Source organism: Echinops telfairi, unplaced genomic scaffold (assembly GCF_000313985.2).
Source record: "Echinops telfairi isolate 266 unplaced genomic scaffold, ASM31398v2 ScPeMD7_7458;HRSCAF=8496, whole genome shotgun sequence".
Classification (NCBI taxonomy): domain Eukaryota; kingdom Metazoa; phylum Chordata; class Mammalia; order Afrosoricida; family Tenrecidae; genus Echinops; species Echinops telfairi.
The window spans coordinates 393,131-394,624 of NW_022111358.1; the positions used below are offsets into that span (position 1 = coordinate 393,131).

Here is a 1,494-nt window from a genome sequence, read left to right on the forward strand (position 1 = left end):
GGAAAGGACTAGGAGGCAAAGGACATTTATAAAGATCTAAAAACAGGCATGTACATATATAAATATATTTTTATATGATGATAGGGAAATAGATACTGGATGGGAAGAGATCGCATTATCCCAGAACTAACTAGAGCACACCTTCATCTGTTTTCCCCTTCACCTGCCCATGGGCCGTCTCCTCTGCATCCTACTCCCGGGAGGAAAGACTGGCTTTTGAAAGCAGGTGGGATGTGGGATAAGGAACCCTAGGAGAGGGGAACTCTCTGGTACAAGCACTGGGCTGCCAACCACAAGGACCCTGGTTCAAACCCCCCAAGCACTCTGCAGGAGAAAAATGAAGCTGTGTGCTCTCGTAGATTCAGTCTTGGAAACCCTAGGGTGCAGTTCTCCTCCGTCTTGAGGGTGGCTGGCATTTAGAATAGCCGGGACAGCAGAGGGTGTGGGGGATTGTGGGACACGGAGGTGATGTCCCCTGTCCTCCCCCTCCCCCACGTCCTTACCGAGCTGGGGCTGGCGTGGCTGAGCTTATCGAAGCGGAACTTCAGGTTGGACCTCGGGGAGTTTCTGCCCTTGGCATCTACGAGAGAAGAAGGGTGCCGGTGAGAAGGGGTGGCGCGGTAGCAGTCACTTGGGCTGTGAGTATGGGTTTTGCTCTGTTTGGGGGCGGGGTGCAGAGATGGCCGTAGATGGGGAGTCAGGGAAAGGGAATCGCTTCTTCTCCCCGAGGCCCTGTCCCCTGGGCTTTCAAGTGACCCTTCAGCTGCCAGGACACTTTCTTCATCTGTAAAAGCGGTTAATAACACAAGGCCCCAAGCTTTTAGTCTGCTGGATCTAACACATCAGGAAGTCACTGAAACTTTAGAAAGGCTTCAAACTGGTTGCCAAGCACAGCCACTTTAAAAAATTAAATTATATAGGCTGACACTAAATAAATTATATTGAGATGAAGGCAAGTGTACTCCAATCTATCGCTTCCACATTTTTGCTGACTTTTACTAGTCTCTGTGTGGCGTGGCATAGTGGTTCTGTGAGGGGCTGCTGATTTCAAGGCCCGAAGTCCGAAACCACAGTCACTCCGCGGGACGAAGATGGGGCTTCCCACTACCATCAGGAGTTGCAGTCTCAGAAACCCACAGGGGCAGTTCTACCCTGCGCTACAGAGTGGCTATGAGTTGGCATCGACTCAATGGTAGTGAGTGTGGTTTGGGGCTTGGGCCTCTTAAGATTTTCTCCAGCTATCCCACCTGAATGGTGGTAATGCTCCATGACTGACGGCGCGTGGCTGGGCCTCTCTTCCCAAGTCCATGCTCAGCGATGTCACGCTGGTGACGCGCAATCAACCACAGCGGGAGTACTGACACCACTACAAAGCAAGGCTGCCTTTGCAGTCCTGTTGTCTCGGATTAAAGAACTACGGGAGAATGTATTAATAACGCAGACTCAAAAGGTCGTGTCTTGCCCACAGTGACCAACCAAACCAAACTCCCTGCC

At 51.4% G+C, this 1,494-nt stretch overlaps 1 protein-coding gene across 1 annotated transcript in view; it reads right to left on the reverse strand.

Annotated features, from left to right (window-relative positions):
- The window catches only part of RAP1GAP2 (RAP1 GTPase activating protein 2), a 267,961-nt gene that overhangs the window by 14,329 nt on the left and 252,138 nt on the right, over positions 1-1,494 (reverse strand). Inside the window, exon 22 of the mRNA XM_045299948.1 lies at positions 504-580. Within this exon, the coding sequence (XP_045155883.1) occupies positions 504-580 (77 nt within the window). The remainder of the gene's footprint in view (positions 1-503; positions 581-1,494) is intronic.